The following is a 21,742-nucleotide window of genomic DNA, read 5'->3' as shown; positions in this document are numbered from 1 at the left end:
TGTGTGTGGGTGTGGGTGTGGGTGTGGGTGTGGGTGTGTTCGCTATTGTCTACGTGTGTGAATGAGAGTGTGCAGAGAAAAGCTACGTGTGTGAATGAGAGTGTGCAGAGAAAAGATGTGTTGTTCTTGGCTAATTCATGAAAAATAATCACTAGGCTTCACATAAAACTTGAAGAATGGCCCTGCAGTTTTACTAGAGGTATCATTATGAACTTAAGTTTGAAGTTTTCTTGTTGTTCATGTTAAAGATAATATTGTTTAAGCAGATGGTCACAGATTTTATCAATCTCATGAATCTCAATCAAAACTTTTTACAGCTGCGCGTCTTTATTCTAAATTCTGCACTGCCTGATCCACAGAGTTCCTTCAGCACTTCATGTTTTTCTCTTTTATTATCATGCAGCTTGTATTGCTCAGTACTGTCCCACGGCTTATATTGCATGAACAATCTGTTCTTGCTTTAAAACTTGAAATACAGTGCTGACAACATTCCACTACTCCAGGTTTCATTTTGAAATTCAGATGAAAAGATCTGTGTTTTCCACGTTTCTTGACAAAATCCACAAATCATAGATAATATTATTGATCTCTACCAACCGGCAACATAACTGGGTGTATTTTCGAAACTCTCAAGCATGCAAACAGAAGTAAAACAGCAGTGGCTATCAAACTGTACAACTCCTCCCCCTTCTGTCGTAGGGTTAGACTCCCCTCCCCCCCTCCCCAATCTTTGCACATCCCCAACCCTTTCCACTCGTCACGTTAATTTCATGTTTCATGTATTTATGACTGTTGACAGATCAATTTCCCTCCTGTGATAAATGAAGTTCTATCGTTTCGTAAAACAAGTGAACAAGTATTTTGTTCGGCTCGGAGAGAGGGAAGTTTCTACAGATTTCCCCAAATTCCAAATTTTACCAAGTTTAACAACTAGAGTGTAATAAAATGCTGTTTCACTTTGCTTTACTGGAAAAGAAAAAAAACATTTCCTTTTGGCACATTAGCCTGGACATCAGATCAAGTATCTGCCAGATTTTAGGTGCTACATCTGAACAAGCAATGGTTGTCCCAGGACCCTTGAAGAATATCCGCTGTGGTCTCTTTATGCCCCTTCTAAGATTATCCATTGGAAAGCCATTTATCAAGTTATCACATGTTTGTTTATTATCATGCAGCTTTGCCCCACTTCTGTATTGCGTGAACTTTTCTCATTTCCATACTTCAGCATGGACTCAACATGCTTCAGTCAAAGGTTGTATTTAAGTTTGACATTTAACTCTCCTTTCAGCTCAAAGCACCATCACGCGACCCAGCACTATCATAACCTGAAGGATCCCCTTGCAAACATGCACAACAACATTTTGCTCCACCTCAGCAGAAAGTACTTGAGCATTTTAAGATGCATGTGTTGTCTAAATAGCCACATTTTCATTCAGTATACTTATAGATGCTTCCTGAATCACCAAGATGACCTTAAACGCCCCAATCAGCCTCCTTGAATAAGCAATGGTTCAGCATTCTCATGAACACCTCTTCTAATTCCACCACATGTCTTTCCTGCAGCATGGTTCTTTATTCTTGACCCCTTGCAGTTAAGGCAGAAAGAACTACAATGATTACCAGCAGCTGCTATTGGTGGAACATGTGCATCCTAGTGATACACCTATCATGGTACAATAGGTTCCCGCTGAACCCATTTGATGATTTGATGTCTAGACATAAATGGGCAAGTTTTCTGGGGGTTTGTTCCTGCTTCCATCTCAGATTCATCCCAAGCAAAACGATTTCACATTTTTAAGTACCATTTCCATGCCTGTGCCTATTCTACAAGCACCCTTGACTGTTAATTCCAAAATATTAAATAGTTACACCTCAATTCTCCAATCGGCCAGCACACATATGGATGATTCTACATCATCCAACTTAAAATACCTGGACAGCCATCAGTGTAAAATACCTGGACAACCATCAGTGGGGGAAGCTGCCCTAGTTGTCCTACTAGTTCCACTGATCGTAACCTTGTATCCCTCTTGTTTTCACACCTTACCTAAACAACAATGGGCCATTAAGGGCTCCACTCTTCCTGGGGTCATCGGTTGCTGGCCCTGATTTGTTGCAGCCTTTTTGTCACCTCCAGTTTATACCCCACACCTCCACTTTCAGCCTGAAGAAGGGTTCCGAACCGAAACATCACCTCTTCTTTTTCTCCAGAGATGCTGCCTGACCCGCTGAGTTACTCCAGCATTTTCTGTCTATCTTTGATATAAACCAGGAACTATGCTGTTCATTCCTACACATTTCCCTTCACATGTTCTCTTTCGGTCTAAACCCATAAAATAAAGTTACTTCCATTTACTGGAATCAAGTGTCATTCCCTTTGGTATCTTCTTGAAAATAAGATGTGTTTAAGGGAAAATGATAGTTCCTAACGCAACATGTTATTTCTTTATGTTTCCATGTAATTCGCAAGGCTTCTGTGCTCTTTCCAACAATAGAATAATGTAACTAAAAGCGTCACAGCATTGTGTAAGTAAGGAATAATTAACAGCAACATCTTAAATGTGTGCGCAAATCCATTTAATAGTTCAGGAAATTGTTGCTTTGATTAAGAACCTTCATAACCTTTGATAACATTGAAAAATGTACCTACCCAACTATAAAATAATTAGTAGCGTAATCATTCAGGAAATTGTTGCTTAATTCACGTATGCATGGTAAATCCTGAATCCATAAGGAAGCTATTTATCCATTATTATGACCTCATTCTATTCCTTTGGTTATGGTAGATCTAGCAGGTGGGTGATACAATTTACAACCATATTTAGTCAGAAGTGGAGGATGATATAAATCGACGAATAATGTTGATTTTATGTAAACTTTTGTCAGTTTAAATAAAATGTTGCTTTAATGTGAACTACAACTTTGAGCACAATGTTTGATTCAATTTAAACTTTGCCATTTGGAGCAGTGCTTCGCTTGGGCTTTTGCGGATGGTTTGACTCTCCCGACTGCGAGAAGAAAGGATGGAAGAAGATAAGACTTTATTGCCTTCCATCACAGTGGGGAATGTGGAGGTGCCGCTGTGGTGGATGTTTACATTAATTTTTATGTAGATTTGCGGCTTGTTGCTTTTTTGGTATAACTGTATGGCAAACCAAATTCCCCATATGTTGCAAATAATGTGGCTAATAAATTATGATTATGATGATTATGATGACTAATGTGAATTTCCTTCAGTCCTCCCTCATGCTAGATCCACGGTCCCCTTGTATTTCTGGGAGATTGTTTGTGTCTTCCTTAGTGAAGACAGAACCAAAGTACTGGTCTGCCATTTCCTTGTTTCCCATTATAAATCCACCTGTTTCTGACTGTAAGGGGTCTACATTTAAGAAGGAACTGCAGATGCTGGAAAATCGAAGGTACACAAAAATGCTGGAGAAACTCTGCGGGTGCAGCAGCATCTATGGAGCGAAGGAGATACACAAAAATGCTGGAGAAACTGAAGAAGGGTTTCGGCCCGAAACGTTGCCTATCTCCATCGCTCCATAGCTGCTGCTGCACCCGCTGAGTTTCTCCAGCATTTTTGTGTACCAGGGATCTACATTTGTGTTCACTAGTCTTTGCTTCTTCACTTATCTAAATAATCCTTTGTCAGTTTTTATATTCTCAGCAATGCTCTGTTTGTTCTCTTCATCTTCTCAAACTGTTCTGATACCTTGACTTAAAATATAAGGAAGATCTTTAATTCATAAATATAGAAAACTCCTGTTCCCCAGCCATTACAGAAAGTCTACCATTACACATAGTCTCAGCAGTACATTGGTCTCTGCAATTTAAGAGGGACAATACAATGCAGATTTGTGTAATTATTGTTTGACCGGATGGCATTAATTGAACCTTTAAGTGCCTTGCCTTAAACCGTCAGAAGTACTCTGCAGCTCATTATTTCCTACATTTCAGTACATATTGCATAAAGAGACACTGATACTGGGTGTGACACTGCATAAAGATAATTCACAGGCTGTCTTGCAACATATCCTAACGTTATCCTGATAATATTCTGATGTAACACAGAAAAACATCATCACCAAATTCAACATGAACATGAAACAGCAGAAATTTACTGTCAACATAATAAGTGGTATGGTAGTTGCAACAGTACAACATCCTCATGTTTTTATATACGATGTTAGAGAGATAAAACCAAAAGGTGAATAAGATGTTACTGACATCAGGGCATGATGCTATTTTTTCAATAGGTGGTGATGTTCATTAGAATCCATTCATGAATTGTGCGGGGATGTTTCTAGCGTTAATACCAGGTGGCAAAAAAAACTCCAACCTGCTAAACGCAAAGTAGGCAGCTGATTCTGGCATTCCTTTTGTAGCATGCTTGATCCACGGCCCCCTTGTATTTCTGGAAGATTTGTTTGTATCTTCCTTGGTGAAGACAGAACCAAAGTACTGGTTTAACTTTTCTGCCATTTCCTTCTTTCCCATCCACCTGTTTCTGATTGTAAGGGATCTACATTTGGCTTCATTAATCTTTTCCTCTTCACATATCTGAAGAAACGTTTACAGTCAGTTGTTATATTCTCAGCAAGCTTTCTTTCATGCTCTGTTGGTTCTTTTCATCTTCTCAAACTATTCTAATACCTTGCCTTAAAATATAAGGAAGATCTTTTTCATTCATCAATCTAGAAAATTGCTGTTCCCCAGAAATCCATCCCCAACCATCACACATAGAAACATAGAAACATAGAAAATAGGTGCAGGAGTAGGCCATTCGGCCCTTCGAGCCTGCACCGCCATTCAATATGGTCATGGCTGTTCATCCATCTCAGTATCCCATCCCTGCCTTTTCTCCATACCCCCTGATGCCTTTAGCCACAAGGGCCACATCTAACTCCCTCTTAAATATAGCCAATGAACTGGCCTCAACTACCTTCTGTGGCAGAGAATTCCACAGATTCACCACTCTCTTTGTAAAAAATGATTTTCTTATCTGGGTCCTAAAAGACTTCCCTCTTATCCTTAAACTGTGTTTAAGGATATAAACTACGTTTCTATAAGATTCCCCCTCAATCTAAATTCTAGCGTGTACAAGCCAAGTTTATCCAGTCTTTCTTCATATGAAAGTCCTGCCATCCCAGGAATCAGTCTGGTGAACCTTCTCTGTACTCCCTCTATGGCAAGAATGTCTTTCCTCCGATTAGGAGACCAAAACTTTATGCAATACTCCAGGTGTGGTCTCACCAAGACCCTGTACAACTGCAGTAGAACCTCCCTGCTCTAGTCACAAAGTCCCTGCTCTAGACACAAAGTCTACTAACATAGTCACAGTAGTACATTGCACTCTGCTATTTCAGAGGGCCAATACAAAACACTAAAATGATTCTATGGATAGTTTACACAATTGATACGTTTCTTATCAAGAATTTCTTTATTTGGCAATTATTTGGTATACTGAATGTCATTGTGATTTTACCCTCATTCCGAAGTAAGCTTTACAAAAATAAATCCCAAATGTGTTCTTTAGCATTAAAACCTTGCAGCTTTATTTCCTACTGAAAGGATATCCTCGAAGCAATGTTGTAAATTTCGACAGGAGCAGTCAACGCAAATCTAATTACATCTGCTAATGAAGAGAAATACAGCATCAAGAAAAAACATTTTTTTTCTGGAACAAAGATGTAGTCATTGTGAGAAAACATAATCCATGCCAAACGAGGACCAGATCACAATCTGGTATCAAGAGAAATTACCATTTTGATTGAGTAGCAACAATTTCTGAGCTATGAAACAACTTCAGAATGAATGAATTGATATTCAAGACACACAGAAACAATTACTGGAATCACCTAATGACTGGCAGCCCTATGCAGAGTTAGCAATAATGAAGTCAGTGTAAATGGAATTGTTATTCTTGAAACTACACTGCATCCTATGGTTGTCATTTGTTAAGAAGAACTGATAGACCATTGCCAATAAGCACAAATTAAATGAATAATTCACAATCTTTGGGTTGGTTGCAGGATTGTTTCAACTGCTTGCATTTCTGGAATCACCCACACACATTTGATCTACAATGAGTGAATTGGTGTGTCCTGATGTAGTTTATTGTTTAAATCATGTGTTGAATGAGGTTGATTCCCCATGGTTGACTTGGCAAACTTTCCTCCTGGTCACAGAAATCATAATAATCATAATCATACTATTAGCCAAGTGTGTTTAGCAACATATACGAGGAATTTGATTTGCCACCCAGTCATACCATTAAAAAGCAACAGAACACACAAAATATATTTTAACATGAACATCCACCACAGTGACTCCTCCACATCTCTCACTGTATTGGAAGGCGAAAAAAAATTCAATCTCTTCCTATTGTTCTCCCGCGGTCGGGGGCCTCAAGCCTTCCGTTGACGGGATGATCTTGGCTCAAGTAGCCAGCGGCGGGCCCTCCACGTCGGGGCGATCAAGCTCCTGCATCGGGGGGATATCAGCTCCCTCGCGCCAGGCGATCTGACCCCAGATCGGGGCTAGTCGAACCTTCTGTGTCATTGGAGCTCCCGTCTCAGTCGCTACCTGAGACTGCGAACTCTGCGATATTGAAATCCACAGGATGCAGGTGGAGCGTCGATCCCAGGCAAGGGATCGGCTCCGATGGTACGTCCAAGCCCCCAGTGGTGGGGTTCAAAGTCAGTCCCGAGCAAGGCCTCCAGCTCCATGATGTAAGGCCGCAGAGCGACCAGTGATACAATCCGGAAAACAATCGCATCTCCGGCAATTAATATAGTTCACAAGGAGAATGGCAAGTTCCTAGACAAAAGATCAAGAAAGGTTATTTCTAGAGTAAGTTCTTCAGCAAGGATCAATGCTCAGGTTCTCTTCGTTTCACTAAACAGGTCATAAGAGAAATCCACATGCTGCTGCAGACACATCTACAAAGCTAGGCAAGGACAGTAATATCTTCAGACCGAAGAAGGGTCTCAACCTGAAACGTCACACATTCCTACAGAGATGCTGCCTGGCCCACTGAGTTACTCCAGCATTTCGTGTCTATCATTGATTTAAACCAGCATCTGCAGTTCTTTCCTACACACTAATATCTGAAGTGGTAAAGGTACCCATGCTTCTCAGATTTTGGCTTATCTGGCTTATTTCTGCTAATGAAAATAAATTCAGTATCTAGGAATTCATAGTACTCTGCTGCGTAATGCAGTCCAACTAATTTTCCATGAGCAAAGTCATTGGGAGAAAACGTAATCTGTGAATCTTGCAAAACTACAAATTGCTTCAGAGTACATTTGCATAGCAGACTTGTGTAAGTATTGTTTGACAGGATGATATTAATAGAACCTTTAAATGCCTTGCCTTAAATCGTCAGAAATACTCTTCAGCTCAATATTTCCCACATTCTAATACATCTATATTACTAAAAGTCTGACCTTGACCACTTCCTGTTGTTCTGTATATTGATAGAAAAAACGCTGTCTCTTACGGCTGTGATTTTTGGCCATCTTACTCAGAGTCCCCCTCCATTGCGCAGGATAAGATGATTTTTCCCATCGATGAAAAATAAAAGAGTTATTAGTATTTAAAAATATTGAGATTCTCTCTCCTGAAGGCCACGCCCCTTCCAGAGGGACTATAAGTGTGGAGGTGCTTCAATTCTCTGCAAGATGGGGGAGTGAGAGATCACAATTCTCAGTCTAAGCTGTGAATAACACTGAACGCATGTCTACTAAACTGTGAGTGGTTTTACTGACCTGTCAGTGCTCTTAAGGTGGTTTGAAAATGTAGTTTGAAAATGCAAAAGTGTGTTTTGATTTGAAAGTGCTAAAGCTGTGTTGCCTTTGGTTTTGAAAGTGCTTGGTTTTGAAAGTGCTAAAGCGAGCTGCCTTGCCTTTGGTTTTGAAGTGCTAAAGCGAGCTGCCTTGGCTTTGGTTTTGAAAGTGCTAAATTAGAGTGCCAATTAGAGCTGCCTTGCCCAATTAGAGCTGCCTTGCCTTCTATATAATTAAAAGTCTGATCTTGACCACTTCCTGTTTGTACTTTATATTGGTTTTAGAAAAAACACCACCACATATGACTGTGATTTTTGGTCATCTTACTTAAGTCCCCCTCCACTCATCAGGTGCCGAGGATTTTTCCCATTGATAAAAAATAAAAGAGTTATTAGTGTTTAGAAAATGCTGAGATTCCCTCTCCTGTCAATCCCCACACCATGAAGGCACGCCCCTTCTGGTGGAAGGGGGGGGGGGGGGGGGACTATAAAACCCGGAAGTGTGGGCGTCTGCAAGATGGGGGGGAGAGAGAGGTCATGACTCGCTGTCTTTAGTGGCATTGCACCCTGCTTGAAATGGTATGAAACTGCACTTGAATTTGGTGCCCTTAGTCTTTAAAGAATGGCATAGGAAGGGTATTGTGCGCTTCAAGGACGTGCTTATGGGTAACACTGTCACATCATTTGAACAATTAAGCAACAAATTCAATCTTCCAAAGTCAGATTTTTTCCGATACTTGCAAACAAGACATTATGTGTTCCATAAATTGCCCAGCTCTTTTATACCAACAGACACAACCCTTGTTGATACAGTTCTTTCTTTAAACCCATCTCAGAATAGACTTGTCTCAGCTTTATATGGCAGGATGTTGGACCTAAGGCGTGCCCCCATGGACAAGCTCAAGGCAGCATGGGAGGAAGACTTGGGCTCCTCTCTCTCAGAAGATACATGGAGTTCCATTCTTAAATTGGTTAATTCCACCTGCTCGTCACTGTCTGATTCAAATCAAAGTGGTACATAGGGCCCATATCTTTAAAGCCAAATTATCTACTTTTTACTCTGAGGTTATATTGTATTTTTAATGACCACACAGCCAGGCTGGTGGAATTTGTTATCAGTACAGTCCATTCTGTAAAATTTCTGAATCTTATCCATATGTATTGGTCATGCCCCAGCCTTAACAAGTTCTGGCTAGAGGTCTTTCATACATTATCTCAGGTGTTAAATATCAAATTGGAATCAAAGCCTCTAATCACTCTTTTTGGGGTCACTGGTGAGGAGGTTGGATTAACTACAGATAAACGCCGCACTATATCTTTGGCTTCTCTTCTGGCTCGGCGAACAATCCTGCTCAGGTGGAAGGAACCTACCCCGCCCACTCATACACAACGGCTGACAGATATTATGTCCTGCCTAAAGCTCGAGAAAATTAGGTACTCACTTCAACATTCAAATGGAAGGTTTCAGAAAGCCTGGGGACCTTTTTTAAATGCATTCCAGACTTTGTAAATGCTTGATCATCAAGTACAGTTTACCATTAACAGTCTACCCATTCATTTATCGGGGATTATTGTAGTGACAGGCTGATATTTGCAAATGCTCACTGGCAGTGACTGGGGAGGGATTATTTTGGTTTTTTTTTTTTTTTATTGTCGTTTTCTTGTTATATGTTGACATAAGTTGTTTTTTATTTATTCCTTTCGTACACTCTGTCCGTAACAAATGGACAACTTTGCACCTTGTTAAGTCTTGATAACTAATTAAAAAGATTTTGATTTGAATTTGGTGCCCTTGCACCCTGTTTGAAATGGAATTTCAAGGAATAGCCATGAGTCAACTGCGAGCCCACCAGCCGAAAGTGAGTGAGCTGCCAGCACAACAGGCCTGAGTGACTGAGCTGCCAGTCCAAGAATCCATTCGGCTCACAATGTCCATACTAGCCCTCTGGAAACCAGTCCCTTCAGCGCACAACCAGCCCTCCCATGTGATGCTGGGACCCAACGGGTCCCACTTAGTCTATTATTACATAAAGGGAAGCCTGATACTGGATGTGACACTGTGTGAAGAAGATTCACAGGCTGCCTTGCAACATATCCTAACCATATCCTGATAATATTCTGATGTCACACAGAAAAACCTCATCACCAAAATTAACATCAACTTAAAGAGCAGAAATTTACTGTAGGCAAATAAGTGGTATGGTGATTGCAACATTACAATAGACAATGGACAATAGGTGCGGGAGTAGGCCATTCAATGTGATCATGGCCAATCATCCAACATCCTCATGATTTCTTGTATAATGCTTTGGAGAAATAAAAGCAAAAGATGAATAAGATGTTACTGACATCAGTGCTATCTGTATGCCACTGTATGGGGCTATCTTTTTAATAGGTGGTGATTTTCGTTCTAATTCATTAATGAATTGTGCGGGGATGTTTCTATTGTTAATACCAGGTGGCAAAAATATCTCCAACCTGCTAGACGTAAAGTTTGCAGCTGGTTCTGGCATTCCTTATGTAGCATCGACTTTTTAACACCATTGCCTAATTTGATGTTGTCAGAATGGGAAACTGATGTATGAATTAGTTTAGTTTAGTTACGTTCAGTGTCGTTTACTTAGTTTAGTTTAGAGATGCAGCATGAACAACAGGTCCTTCAGCCCACTGTGTTAATGCTGACAATTGATCACTCATTCACTCTAGTTCCACATTATCGCACCTTCTCATCCACTCCCTACATAGAGAAAAACTTAGTCTTAAGTGCAAAAACAAGACACATTTTCAATATTGAGCCAGAATCTGATGATGAATAAATAGCAGTAAATTAGGAATGTTAAGATTCAGATTAGGATTAAGAGCAGGCTATTTTATAAGAACATGACTGATAAAACTGTAACCTTAACTTGATATTAATCACATGAATCAATCTGTTGATTCTTCTCATCACAAAGGAATACTTTTTTTTATTCTCCATTGATTTAAGCCAGTGGTCCCAATTCTAAAACCCAATGCTGAAGTTCAGGAAAGGACACAAAGTGCTGGAGTAACTCAACGAGTGAGGCAGCATCTCCATCTCTGAGAGATGAACTCCTCTCTCCCAGCATTCATCTCCACTCCCCCACCTTACAATCAGTCTGAAGAAAGGTCCTGATCAGAAACATCACCTATCCCTGTTCTCCTGAGATGCTACCTGACCTACTGAGTTACTCCAGCACTGTGTCCTTTTGTATAAACCAGCATCTGCATTTGCTTGTTGTCTATATTCTGAAGTTCAGGATTTAGCTGTACATACCACTGAACAACCAACATATCATGACAGGGATGTTGAAACCCAGACTGACACAGATAGATATAGATAGATATGCCATTTATTGTCACTATACATGTACAATGAAATTAAAAGCTGCTCGTACTCAGTGCATACATATAATTTAGTACAAAAAACAAGAAACAGAAAAACAAAAACAGAGGGAGAAAGGGGAGGGGGGGGGGGGGGGGGATAGGTGCACAATTCTGCGGCGCTATATACATATATACAGATGGAAGTCCGGGTGTTGGGCTGTGAAGTCAGTGCATGTGTGAATTTGAATTAAGAGTAGTTATAATTTTCGGAAAACAACTATTCCTGAGTCTATTTGTCCTGGACTTGATGCACCTATAGCGCCTTCCAGAGGGCAGCAGGTCGAACAGTCCAAACGCAGGATGGGAGCTGTCTTTGATGATATTCTTTGCCCTGCTAAGGCAGCGGGAGGTGTAGATATCCATCAGGGAGGGGAGAGGGCAACCAATGATCTTCTGTGCTGTCCTAGTTACCCTCTGAAGCCTCTCCCTGTCTGCCATGGTGCAGCTGCCATACCATGCTGTAATGCAGTATGTCAGCAGGCTCTCGATGGACGAGCGGTAGAAGGTCAGCAGCAGGTTAGAGTCCAGGTTGTGCTTCCTGAAGACCCTCAGGAAGTGCAGCCGCTGCTGAGCCTTCTTGATGACCGCTGTTGTGTTGTCTGTCCAGGAGATATCAGCAGCGATATGGACGCCGAGAAACCGGAAGGTGTTGACCCTCTCCACACACTAGCCGTTGATATGTAGAGTGAGAGAGTTATTGACTAATTCAAGATCATTCAAAGATACACATAAAGGATCATCTCTGGGAAATTCAAGTTCTGGAGAGAAATACTGCAGGAAATCTAGTGAACTAATGCAGGCAGAAAAGGTAAAATTATTGCAGCTTTCTCTCCCTTTTGCTTCTTCCGTTTTACTATGGAACATGGAAAAAAATATATTATCCATGTATTTATTAATTCACTTGCCCACAAGATGGATTATATTGATAATAGGAAATGTTGTGATATAATTGGATTTATTAGGGATTTTCAGTCAGAGAAAATAGGAATAAGATTTAAGGAAAGGGAGTTATGAGTGCAAGGAGAGTTGAAGAAGCAGAAGAGGGTCAATGACTTCAATTGGTGACCATTCACTGGCACTGTGTGGAGACAGCCGTCTACTGCTGTTTAAATATTGAAACCAGATCACATGCCTGTTCCTCTGAACCAAGAACATCATACATGAGTGACTTTGCTGTAATGGGGAAGTGGTCAGACCCACTGACTCCATCCACTTCCTGTGAATGGCAAAATACTGGAAAAAAAAGAGGACATTTATCAGGCATCACTGTTTTAAACAGAAGACTGGTTGTAAGCCTATGACAGGAGCTGGATGTCCAAACACAGATGACTAATTTTGTAAAACAAGAACATTGGCTGGAGGGTATTTCCAGAATCAAATCGCTCCACAAAAACAGAGTGCTTGTTTCTTTTTTTTTTCATAGTTTTTACAAGGAGATTAACAATAGAGAGACTAGGATTTCCCTGATCTATTACTCTGTAATAGAATGTGTGATACTAATCAATATCAATTTAAATCAGGCTTAATTTGTGTTGCTTGGTGCATCCACTGACAGATTGGCCTGGTATAGATGAAGGACCATGCACGTCACCATTTCAAATTGTACATCATCCTTTTATTATAATCCTGAAGCTTTTATTTATTGACAGTGCAAGAATGTATCTAAGTTGAAAGATGCTCATAATTATAATAAAATGTATTAACACTGTTGACAAGTCAAGTCAACTTTATTTGTCACATACACATACAAGATGTACAGTGAAATGAGAGTGAAAGTGAAAATGTTTGCAGGATTGTGCAAAACAACAGAACAGAACAGAACCAGAATCAATATCAGTTTTATTCATCACTTGCACATAAAGTGCAAGTAAAATGAATTTGCCAGCAGCGGTACAATGAGAAAAGAACACACAAGAACACAATAAAAATTTAACACAAACATCCACCACAGCATTCATCACTGTGGTGGAAGACACAACATTTGGCCCCTCCTCTTCCATTTTCCACACATTTTCCCCCGTGGTCGGGACCTCAACATCTGGACGCTGCAGGCGTCCAGATGTACAGACAAGGTAAAGTCCAGATAAAGTCCAGGTAAGTCCTGATTCATTGCATCCCCACCGGAGACCGCGGCTTCAGGTTGATGTAGGCTACAGGCCGGCGGTCAAAGATTTAAAGTTCCCGCCGCGCCGCAGCCAGAAGCACCGCATATTTAATAAAGGCACCAGAGTATTTATGCCCTGGTGAGATCAGAGTTCACAGCCTGTGTGAAGAAACTTCATCTCCTCTTCTCTGTTTTTGCAGCATGACAGCAGAGGCACTTGCCTGACTGCAGTAGCTGAAACAGTCCATTGCTGGGGTAGTAGGGGTCCTTCATGAACTTGCTGAACAATGGCCTGTTTCCTTTATCATCCTTACAATTTTGCACATCTTTCATTCATTGTTCTATATCTATCTGCATCATCATCGATATCTCTCATTTCTTTTTGTCGTGACTTTCAGTCTGAAGAAGAGTCTCGACCCGAAACCACCTATTCCTTCTCTCCAGAGATGTCGCCTGTCCCACGGAGTTACTCCAGCTATTTGTGTCTATAATCTTGTACTCTTCACATCAAGAGAAAAATCAGGCTGATCTAATTGCCACAAGATATTGTTACTTCCAATGTCTTAATACAGTGGGACAAAGAGACTAATCATGGTAAGAGTGTTGACAAGAGTTCAGGGCAAACATGTTCCTGATAAAGGACAAGGTAGGTGGGATAATGAAGTCTTGGATGACGAGAAACTGAGTGGTTGGTCATGAAAAAGAAGGCATGGGACAGGACAGGTATAGATAGCTGGAAGAGAACTGAGGAACACACTTATGAAGGAAATAAGGAGGGCACAAAGGGGCAGGAAAGAGCTTTGGCAGACAACATTAAGGAAAATCCAAAGAGATTTTATAAGGGAAAGAGGGCAACTAGTGAGAGAATAAGGTCCCTCAGAACCCAAGTGGTCATCTCTCTGGGGAAAGAAAGACTGGGAAACTTCCTGTCGATGCAATGCGATACGACATGATACGATACGAACTTTTTTCACTCAGAGAGTGGGAATCTTGGAACTCTCTGCCAAGGGTAGTTGACACACAGTTCATTGAATATTTAAGAGGGAATTAAAATAAAATTGTGGCTAAGGGATCAGGGGGTATGGAGAGAAGGCAGGTGCTGGATACTGAGTTGCACAGCAGCCTTAACCATAATGAAAGAGCGGTGCAGTCTCGAAGGGCCGAATGGGCTACTCCTGACCTAAAAACTATGTTTCTATGTTTCTATGTAGAACATTATTCCTCCTCCCCCTTTGTTCTCTGTAAGTCCCTAACACACAAGGTACATCCCCACGTGAAATTAAAAATAAAATAAAAGTGAGGGAAAAAAAAGAAAAAGACAAGCGACTGCTGGCTGGCTTGCCGTGTGCACAGCACCTCAACCGAAACGAAAGAGCAAATGCACTCTTATTCCCTGGGCAGAGGATTCAAAAACTAGTGTGTGTCCCCCGTCCCCCCACACCGGGTCCCCCTTTGTTCTCCCACCGTCCCTCACAGTGGTCCCCCCACGTCAGGTCCTCCATTGTTCTTAACACAGTCCCCCCACGCTAGGTCCCCCTTTGTCTTCCCCTCCCCCACCTCAATGGAGATGTCTTGAGGATAGTTCATATTACGACTGAGGAGGTGCTGGACGTCGTAAGCCATTTGACGATATATAAATTACTGGGCCTGATTAGATATACTTGAAGACAGTGGGAATATCTGTAAGTCGAGGTTGGACAGGCTAAGACTTTATCCCTTGGAGCACAGGAGGCCGACATGTGATCTTATAGAGCTGTATAATATCATGAGGTGAATGTATAGGGAGTCAGAATTTTTTACCCAAGGTCTTTTACCCAGAGTAGGGGAATCAAGAAGCAGAGGACATACGTTTAAGTTGAGAGGGGAAAGAATTAATAGGAACTTGAGGGGTGACTGTTTCCACATTCCGACTCTGTCTGGCTAATCTTAAAATGACATGCTATGTGACAAAATATGACTGAATTCATTGGAGTATTCTATGAACAAGAGCCGAGGAATACTTGCATCTACTTTAAATCCTAGGCACATGGACAACCTCTCTGCTACATAGGAAGACTCTGCTGGTGTAGCTCAGCAGGTCAGGCTGGTCTCAAGAGAACATGATAGGCGACGTTTCATGTTGGGACCCTTCTTCACTTTGAAGTATCGCCCCTCCGTGTTCCCCCGAGATGCTGCCTGACCTCTAGAGCTACTCCAGCATCTGTAATTTATTGTTTCCACATCTCTCTGCTGCATATGGTTACTTTGACTAGCCTTTCCATTAGAAAATCTCCCAACATTTGGAGGTTGATTAACAGATTACAGGCCAACATGAGATTTTATCCCCAGTGTGATAAATACAACAAAACGTTTCCATGTATTGAATACTTTAATCATTTGCTTTGTAAAAACATACATTTTGTACTTTGTGGAAAATGAAATACAGTAATAATACTTCATATTATGGAATACTTTTTACAATTTGGTTTCAGTTTTCTTTCACATTAGTGGCAACTATCTTCAAGAATTCCCTCAAAACAAATTGGGTTAATCAATATTGCCAATAAATAAACATTCTAACAAATTTAATAATTTTAAGCTTTCAGAATTCCATAAGGACTGCATTTAATTATAGTAATTTCCTTCATGGGCTTATGCAAGTTTCAAGACTTCTTTCACCATTTCCCCAATTCCATCAAAAACCTCATGGATGGGGGCATTGCACATGAAGGCACTGGTCGTCACCAATTTATTTCTCTTGTCGATGTGTACTTCATTGACATGCTTATTGATGTGCTCACAGCCTAACTCTTTCAATGTGTGGGCTGTTTTTGCATAGGGCCATCTGGAAAGAAAATGTAAGGGAAACAATTACCTAATAATGTCAGAAAAAAGATTAAATGTACAGCATTACACATTCAAAGTGTGAAGGCACATGTGAAGCAAAGCTACATCAAGAATTTGAATATACTATTGAGGCACCAATTTCCGAATTATATTCCAAGTCACTTAACACCCTTTCAAGTTGTATAATTAGTGCTTTTGCTTTCTTGTGTTGGAATTGTATTGTTCATTGCATTTTCAATTCTAAAATAAGTTACCAATTTTACTATTGATAAATATAAGTGGATATTGGATGCTGCGTTGTGGTTTATATCCGTATTTTGATGGTAAGCAAATTACAGATGTTAACTTTAATACACTTCATTACACCTGATTTGCTAACAGCAAATAATGCATGTCCATAATAATTTTCTTTAAGAGGGAACTAAATAGAATATAATTCAGATTGCAAGGATTCAATAAAATCGAAAAGGAGAACATTTCCACAAGACATTAATCAAAAGTATCCAAGGAATGCAGTAACAACATAATCTTGGAAAGATAGGAGCATCAATGTGTTTAAATGTACATAAAATTTAAAGAAATTGGCGTTGTGATGCTGTCAGTGCCCCAGCTTCAACCAATCTCAGTCAGAGCATTCAAGACACTTAGCACTGTCTAAGTGAAGAAGGTCCATCTCATATCCCCTTTAAATCTTTCTCCTTACCCCAAATCTGTGTCCTCTAGTTTTATCTCCCAGTGATACGATTAATAGTTTCCCCAGCCTACCCTATTGAAGCATGATGTTGAGATTTGTTTTCGATGCCCTGATTAATGAAGGCCTTCATCTACATATGCCTTCCATTATCTACCTGTATTGCTGCCTTCAAAGATCTGTGGTTTTGTAATCCACTTTGTTCTCAATCCTCCCCAAGACCCTCCCATTCAGAGTATAAATATTAACCTCATTACTCCCAAAATGCATCATCTCACATTTGTCTGGATTAAACTCAGTCTGCCATTCTATAATGCATCAATATCTCTCTGCAGCCCCAGACTACCTTTTACATTATCAACAGCTCCATCTAGCTTTGTGTCATCTGCATGCTTACTGATCATGTTTCCTACATTCACATGCAAGACATGTGTATATTTCTCGTAAAATAAAATCTACTTGTACCATGGAATCCATTCTAACTATAAACCATATATAATCATGTCCCTTCACAAATTGGGTCAGTTTCTCAGATCCCAAAGACAATGAATTATCAGTCAACTTCATAAGGTAAAACATTGGTCGGCTCCCAACTTACGAAGTATGATCAAGTAAGTGTACAAACTTTCAAAAGTTAACTCAAACTTCACTGGGTCAATTCTTATAAATGGTCATATCAATGTTATAGGTCTGGCAGCATCTTTGAATATAATAATCGAGTCAAAGTTTTTGGTCAATTATCTTTTCATCAGAACTCTTTAAATGTATTATTCCCTTCTACAAATAGTACATAATTAATTCATTCATAGCCAGCTTCAAACTGGGCCTCATTGAACTCCCCTATTATCACCTTCCTACCCATCTTCTTCACGGCTTAACATCATAGTGAAGGTAAAGTACAGCAAAATGGAGGCAATCTTCCATACATGTAGATGAACAGTGTCAATATTTTTGCATCCAAAATGATACTCAAATTGTGTGCTTTCCCCATCTACCAGTGCTCATCCGATGAACATATCAAATACAAATAGATAGGACAGACTCAATTAACCTAGGCTATATTGATTAATATAAACTTGCATGCTTCAAGATTAATTGAAAGGTCAGAAATTAACATGCTAATTCAAAGATCCAAAATCCTGGTTTCCAGTTTCTCCACTTGATAGTCAGCAACTCCCTAACTCTCAGTGAAAGGCCTGTTCCACAAGTAACTTTTAAAATGGATATGTGCCTGGGGATTTTTTAAAAAAAGCACAAAGCAAAAAAAAAAAAACAGGATTTAAACAGAAATATTCTTTGAAAGAGTCACCACAAGCCAAAAGCATAAAAAATGCCTCTTTCTAGGACTGTGTTAGATTCCACGACTGATGGGGAACACTAAATTATGTATGTGGTTAAGCATGCCAGAAGAAACAATGGGAATCAGCAGTTTAATAAGAAGCCTGAAGGCATATGTCTGTTTTCGTTTGAGGTGAAAAACTGGTTGACCAAGCAAGCTTTCAGCCTGGGGCTTGGGAGCAAAACCAACCAATGGCAACAATCATTGAGGATTGAGTCACTTAATAAATCATTTCTGAACAGGTTAGATCTATGTGTGGATTGGACTAAAGTTAAACAAGACTGGATTTATATTCGGCAAAGAAAGATCCATTTCCAAAGTCACTGCCTACTTTAACTGATAAATATTTTGACATCTAATATATCCAAAGATCATTTGTAATTAATCTCTTAATGCTTATGTTGAATGGCAATGGATACCATCGATGATTCGGCCGTTTGTTATTGGTCTAATATTCAACATTTCATTACAAATCTTAATTGTAATGGACTTTAACACTTTACATTGTTTGTAAAATAGCTGTGGGCATGGATTATTGGCAAATTTAATTAAAGGTACTGCACTTACTTCTCACATTCTGTGTCATAACCTACAGTTAGTTCACATCCTGGAATGAGTTTAGCTGCCAACACAGGAGAAATACAACAGAGGCCAATGGGTTTCTTTGTAGCATGGAATTTTTTAATTGCTGATTCCACTGATGCCTCCACAGTGCAGTTCTTCCCTTCAACTGCCCAGCTGCTGAGATTTTTTGCAACACCAAATCCACCTGCAAAGAGAAAACATAAAGAAATTTGACTGCAGTGTTGTTTCTAATGCAATGATTGAATAGAACCATCAGACACTTGACTGATAAATTGGTGTTGGTGATCTTATCTTCTCTGCCTTCTGAGAACTATATTCTGCACTCTATATCTTCCCCTTTGTTCTACCCATTGCATTCAAGTTTAGCGCGATTAAATTTGTATCGTATTATCTGATCTGATTGGATAGCATGCAAAACAAAGCTTTTCACATACCTTGGTATACATAACAATAAACCTAAACCTGTTTTATAGTCTTGGGAAGCCTACAAGAAAATCATACAACCTCAAATGCTTGAATATCAAAAATATATCTTATCGTGACTTCTTGTACTATCGGAAGCAAATACCTATATTTTTGACATACCAACTAAAATATAACATAACAGCATTTGGCCTATGCCTGTTTGGTTGAATGATAAAACTGATGACTTTGCTTGTTCATTGGTCCCTATATGCCTTTAAGAGTGATTAAATTATTTTCTGTCAATGAACTTTGGTCCCTCCAACCTGCCCTACTTTACTCCAACTGGCAAAACTTTGCTGAAAAGAAGTCACGAGGAAAGCGATTTCAACTAATTGCCCAAAGTAAACACCTCTCTTCAAAAGTTCCAATGGATCATCTATGCCAGGGAAGATGAGGAATGGGGCTCAAGAATATAACCTCCTTAATCAGTGGTCCCTTTTGAAGAAACTCAGCAGCTTGAACTGTTAACTGCTCTCTCCTCAAAATTAGTTTAATCTACTAAACATTTGACATTTTATGTTCTTTTGTTCTAGCATTGACACCATCTTGCTTTTGGTTGAATAACATCATGTTGAAGGCTCCCTCAAGTGAAGTCAAGAAAGTCAAAGTAAAGCAGAAATGCCCAAATTTAAAACAATCTACTTATTATGTAATTGTGTACTCTAATGTAAATATCACTTTGGGATAGGGAAACGGTGATATATTGAAAATGAATAGTAAACTTTCACTTTCTAAGAACATTTTGGGCATTGAGTTTCTCTGATATCTAGCTATTAAGCAAAACCTAGCCATATGCAAAACACTGTGTTGCAATTAAAGCAGAGTGATTTAAACAGTATTAGTTATTACTATTTATTCATTACAACAAACTTTCTCTTCAAAGACAAATCATCTGCACTTGTTACTAACCCAAGTAACAAGAATTAAATCTAACACAAGTAACAAGAATTAAATCTAACACAAGATAGGGGTGAAGAGGATGTTTCCTCTTGTGGGAGAATCTAGAACTGCATGTTACAGCTTTAAAAAATAAGAAATTCCTCACTTCGGGCAGAACTAGGGCAAACCTGTTTCTCTGAGAGGGTCATGAGTGTTTGAAACTATCTTCCTCAAATATATCGGAATATTTTCTAGGCAGAGTTAAATAGATCCTTGATAGGCAAAGCATGAAAGGATACCCTGTGAAGATGGGAATGCGGAGTGGAGGTTAGAGCCAAATCTTCAATTGACTATTAATTGGCGAGGGTCGAGTGGCTGACTCCCGAGTCTACCACAATGGTAGAGCTGCTGCCTCACATAGCCAGAGACCCGGGTTCGATTCTGGCCGCGGGTGTTGGCTGTACTGAGTTTACACGTTCTCTCTGTGACCGCGTGGGTTTTCCCCGGGTGCTCCGGTTTCAATAAATTTGTCAAGCTAGTTTACAAGCCCATCTGTTATTTATTAATTGTCATAACAATATTTTGTTTAACAATATTTAGGACCAATTCCCGAAAAGTAGCTGGAATCGTCAATAAAGTTCAGATTGTCTAAAAAATATATAATGGATCGCTAGAACAAAGACCGGGATATTTACCTGGGATGATCAGGGCATCGGTATCATTAATGATGAGTTCAGTGAGGTCTTTGATGTTGCCCCTGGCGATCCGGCTGCTCTCCACCAACACGTTACGCACTTCCTCAGTGGGTTGGCCAGTCTTATGATCTACGACGTGCATCTGGTTCACGTTAGGGGCATAGAGTTGCACCTGGAACAAAACGAAACAAACTTTTGGAAGCAAGGAGCTAAAGAGGCAGCTGGAAACACAATGGTCGGATGGACGGTGAAACCGGTGACAATTATTGCCGAAAGCAGAAGGAAACAGGGAGAGTGAAATATTTAGCACGAGACGCAAAAATGAAAGGATTGGATCTGAATCTAATGTGACTGCGCGCAAGCGATGTCAGTTTCAACGCGAGGTCGGATGCAAAGTCAAAGTGAAGAAGCGGTTTTGGGGATGAGCTGGGGAAAGCGGACGTACCTCGGCCCCGGCTCGACTCAGATGAACCATCACCGCCGAGGATTCGTGCACCTCGGAGCCGTCATAGACACCACAACCGGACAGGATGACAGCCACTCGCTTCTTTGCCATGTTCGACCCAGGCGGTGCAGTAACAGTGTGAGGTTTCAGCCGATCCTGACACAATTGTCTCTCTGCTCTGTGTCGCTGGGTTTTATAGCGTGGAGTGGTACCGCCCAGCGGCGGGGACTTGTCTATGTTAATTATTTGCTTGGCTCTCTCTCAACTTCCTTATTAGTCCTGACCGGGTAATTCTAAGGGAGATAAATACTCCCGGTCACCTTCAAACATTTATATTATATGTTTCTAGTTAATCGAATCACATTCACAAGTTTATCGCATAATCTCTATTGTCCTGGCGTCACTTTTAAAGAAAATTGCCTTGTCATGCTGATTTGGAAAAAAAAACACGCATTGTGTTTGGTAACACTTCCCATTCCCCCACCCACCCCCCACCGTCACCAGGAAATAGACGGAAGC

The 21,742-nt window shown here is 40.2% G+C and overlaps 1 protein-coding gene and 1 long non-coding RNA gene across 2 annotated transcripts; one reads left to right on the top strand and one right to left on the bottom strand.

Moving 5' to 3' along the window:
- Positions 1-4: 4 nt before the first annotated feature.
- Positions 5-3,208, top strand: LOC129701931 (uncharacterized). Its single transcript, XR_008724292.1, has 2 exons — positions 5-199; positions 2,969-3,208. It is a non-coding gene; the product is annotated as an uncharacterized LOC129701931 (long non-coding RNA).
- Positions 3,209-15,647: 12,439 nt separating this feature from the next.
- On the bottom strand, positions 15,648-21,428 carry si:ch211-153b23.5 (uncharacterized protein LOC321177 homolog). The gene is made up of 4 exons (XM_055643762.1): positions 21,224-21,428; positions 20,779-20,950; positions 18,722-18,923; positions 15,648-16,122 (listed from the first exon to the last, which is right to left on the bottom strand). Exons 1-4 carry the CDS (start codon positions 21,332-21,334, stop codon positions 15,930-15,932), a joined length of 678 nt encoding a protein of 225 aa, XP_055499737.1. The 5' UTR covers positions 21,335-21,428; the 3' UTR covers positions 15,648-15,929.
- Positions 21,429-21,742: the final 314 nt, after the last annotated feature.

The sequence above is a fragment of the Leucoraja erinacea genome, chromosome 12, assembly GCF_028641065.1.
Source record: "Leucoraja erinacea ecotype New England chromosome 12, Leri_hhj_1, whole genome shotgun sequence".
In the NCBI taxonomy this organism is placed as follows: domain Eukaryota; kingdom Metazoa; phylum Chordata; class Chondrichthyes; order Rajiformes; family Rajidae; genus Leucoraja; species Leucoraja erinaceus.
This window is presented reverse-complemented; position numbering and strand designations above follow the sequence as displayed.

Excerpts from the sequence above, each read along its gene's own strand:
- si:ch211-153b23.5 (XM_055643762.1), bottom strand. The coding sequence starts at position 21,334 with ATGGCAAAGAAGCGAGTGGCTGTCATCCTGTCCGGTTGTGGTGTCTAT. Across the intron at positions 20,951-21,223 it reads TGAGTCGAGCCGGGGCCGAG|GTGCAACTCTATGCCCCTAA; the intron begins GTACGTCCGCTT and ends GTTTTGTTCCAG. Across the intron at positions 16,123-18,721 it reads TATGACACAGAATGTGAGAA|ATGGCCCTATGCAAAAACAG; the intron begins GTAAGTGCAGTA and ends TTTTCTTTCCAG.